The sequence below is a fragment of the Leptonychotes weddellii genome, chromosome 8 (assembly GCF_054177405.1).
Source record: "Leptonychotes weddellii isolate Sample4059 chromosome 8, ASM5417740v2, whole genome shotgun sequence".
Taxonomy (NCBI): Eukaryota; Metazoa; Chordata; class Mammalia; order Carnivora; family Phocidae; genus Leptonychotes; species Leptonychotes weddellii.
The window spans coordinates 86,049,662-86,050,577 of NC_138376.1; the positions used below are offsets into that span (position 1 = coordinate 86,049,662).

The following is a 916-nucleotide window of genomic DNA, read 5'->3' on the forward strand; positions in this document are numbered from 1 at the left end:
TTGTTGTTATAAGCTAGTGAAACTTAGATTTATTTGTTACCACAAAATAATGTCACAAAATCTAAAGGATACAATAGATTTGTCTTTTCATATTCTTTTTTTTTTTTATTAGTCAGCCAACAAATTTTATTAACAGCAAACTGCTCATTCAAAAGTGATCATGGAACTCAAAATACAGAGCAAGAAGGATGAAAAACATCTCGTTGGCCAAGAGATTGTTTTAATTCTCTGACTATATGAAACAAACTTTTCATTTTTAGGAAAGGTTAAGTGTAACTTCAGTAGACAGCAATACAGAAAGATTTTGTTACATGGACTAGTTTCTTTAGTCAATTGCTCCTAGCTGTCTCCACCAGGATAGATGCATTTACAGAACTGGCTGTGCTTGAGCCTTCTTTGCAAGCAGCTTTAGATCTGCAATGCACTTGGCAATTGTCTCCTTTTCCTGCTGTGCAGAGATGCTCTGCACCACGTGCTTCTCCACCCAGTTTATCATGTGCTCTTGTTCCTTTCGGCGCATCATGTTCTGCACAGAGATGTGATAGTCCAGGCGATTCTTCACCTCCTTGTATACTCTGTGCAGCCGTTCCCGGTAAGTAAGTTCCAGTGCCATAGCAATGTTATTCCTCTGGACATCAAAAAGGTAATGACGCTTGTGAACCAGGGCCTGCTGTGACTTCTCCATATCAATTGCATCCTGGATTTGTTTGATGGAAGCCTGCTTCACCTCTTCTAGTTGGGCAATTTTTTGCTCATTGAGTTTATCAGCAAATTCTCCAATAGAGGCACCATATTTTTTAACTACATAGATAAGCAACCCTATTGTTGATATGGCAGAGAAGGTCTCTGCAGTAATCACATATATTTCTTTGGACAGAAAATATAGGATAAGTCCGGTTCCAAGCACATAGGGTCC

General features: G+C 39.0%; 1 protein-coding gene across 1 annotated transcript in view; it reads right to left on the reverse strand.

The window, feature by feature from the left end:
* Positions 1-200: 200 nt before the first annotated feature.
* The window catches only part of LOC102741224 (ATP synthase peripheral stalk subunit b, mitochondrial), a 15,091-nt gene continuing 14,375 nt past the window's right edge, over positions 201-916 (reverse strand). The window contains exon 2 of the mRNA XM_081829366.1: positions 201-912. Coding sequence (XP_081685492.1) covers positions 368-912 — 545 coding nt within the window. The 3' untranslated portion in view covers positions 201-367. The remainder of the gene's footprint in view (positions 913-916) is intronic.